General features: G+C 36.5%; 1 protein-coding gene across 1 annotated transcript in view; it reads left to right on the forward strand.

Moving 5' to 3' along the window:
* Positions 1-1628, forward strand: part of LOC106869877 (guanylate cyclase soluble subunit alpha-2) — a 315656-nt gene that overhangs the window by 269850 nt on the left and 44178 nt on the right. The window contains exon 8 of the mRNA XM_052975145.1: positions 229-395. Coding sequence (XP_052831105.1) covers positions 229-395 — 167 coding nt within the window. The remainder of the gene's footprint in view (positions 1-228; positions 396-1628) is intronic.

Below are 1628 nucleotides of genomic sequence, written 5' to 3' on the forward strand. Positions count from 1 at the left end.
ATATATATATATATATATATACATATATATATGTATACAACAATGAGCTAAGAGAAATGACACTAAGTGGCCGGTGACTTCTATTTTAATAAGACCTATCCTTTTATAAATCTATCTCTCCTAAGCCAACTATCTACGTCCTTACACACCTATACCCCTTGTCATCTTCCTGGCTCGTCACCATCCATCTTCTCACTCACTTCCCCATTTTCTGTTATCGTCCAATAGGCGAGACCGTGGAACCAACCAAAGTGAACGACGTTACGATGTTATTTAGCGACATTGTAGGATTTACGGCCATCTGTTCCTCGTGCAAGCCCATGACCGTCGTTAATATGTTGAACGCCCTCTACACCCACTTCGATAACTTCTGTGGAATGCTCGATGTCTACAAGGTAAGTCTACAACGAAGTCCTTTCTTCACCTTCTTTCATTTTCTTACTTTTTTTTCTTTGTGAAGCGGTAATGAGGGTAGCTGATTCGAGCAGAATTTGAACCCAGAATGTAAAGAACCAGAACAAATAATATAAATCACTTTGCCACACGTTCTTACGATTCTGCCAATAATTCCAGTTGCGTATACGGTGTATTGAACCAAGTTTCATTAACTACCAAATACCAACATTTATATTAATAATTTCCGTTGCGCCTAGATTTTTTTTTTTTTTACGCAGGCAGGGATCACGAAAAACTGTAAATTCTATTGCTGTTCCAATAATAGTTTAGCTTCATTTATTTTTTTATCATTTAATTTTACTTCATTTTGAGTCGCGGATCATTAATTCCTTTTCAGTCTGCCGTAATTTTCCAATAGGAAATTTCTGTTTGAATCATACATCATTAAGTTCTCTGTTTGCCTTTCTGAGTTTTTTTCTGTATGTTTGTGCTTGTGTTTTTCTAGTGTTATCTGTTTTATAGTTATCGTCGAATCAATGCTTCGTTAATAATGGTCAGTAGAACGCCTTTCACCAGATCTGTTAAAACTCAGTTCAATTCTGCTGGAGTTAAGTTTTACTTTACTTCTTTTTCGCTTTCTTTATTTTTCCTTCTTATTCTCCCTTCTTTCTCCATTTCTTTTTTTTTATTCTTTTTCTTGTTGATATCGTTTTCGTTACTTTTTAATGCTTTTAATCTTCATCATAATCGTTTCCATCTTCCCTCACTTCCCCCTCCTCCTCTCCTCCTCCTCCTCCCCATCATCATCATCGTCGTCGTCGTCATCATCATCATCATCATTGTCTTGGACAATCGTTATCGTGATTCTCATTACCTTTATGCGTATTACCACAGCAACAACTACTACTACTACTACTACTACTGCTAGTGCTACTACTACTACTGCAACTACTTCAACGGCAACGGCTACTATAACTATGATGATTGTAGTGAAGGCGATAAATTCACTGTTGCGTCGAACAAAATGCATTGATGTATTTTGTTATGACTTTTGCATTTTCCAAGTTCGAATCCTATTGCAGTCAACTTAACCTTTTTTTTTTTTTCTTTCGTTGAGGGTAAAATAAACTACCAGTCAAGTATTGAGTTCATGATAAAGAGCAGTGGCTGCCGATCATTGCACAATAGTTCCCAACAGTGGGTCCCAACCCTTTTATTTAAATGAGTTTTCC

The sequence above is a fragment of the Octopus bimaculoides genome, chromosome 20 (assembly GCF_001194135.2).
Source record: "Octopus bimaculoides isolate UCB-OBI-ISO-001 chromosome 20, ASM119413v2, whole genome shotgun sequence".
NCBI lineage: Eukaryota > Metazoa > Mollusca > Cephalopoda > Octopoda > Octopodidae > Octopus > Octopus bimaculoides.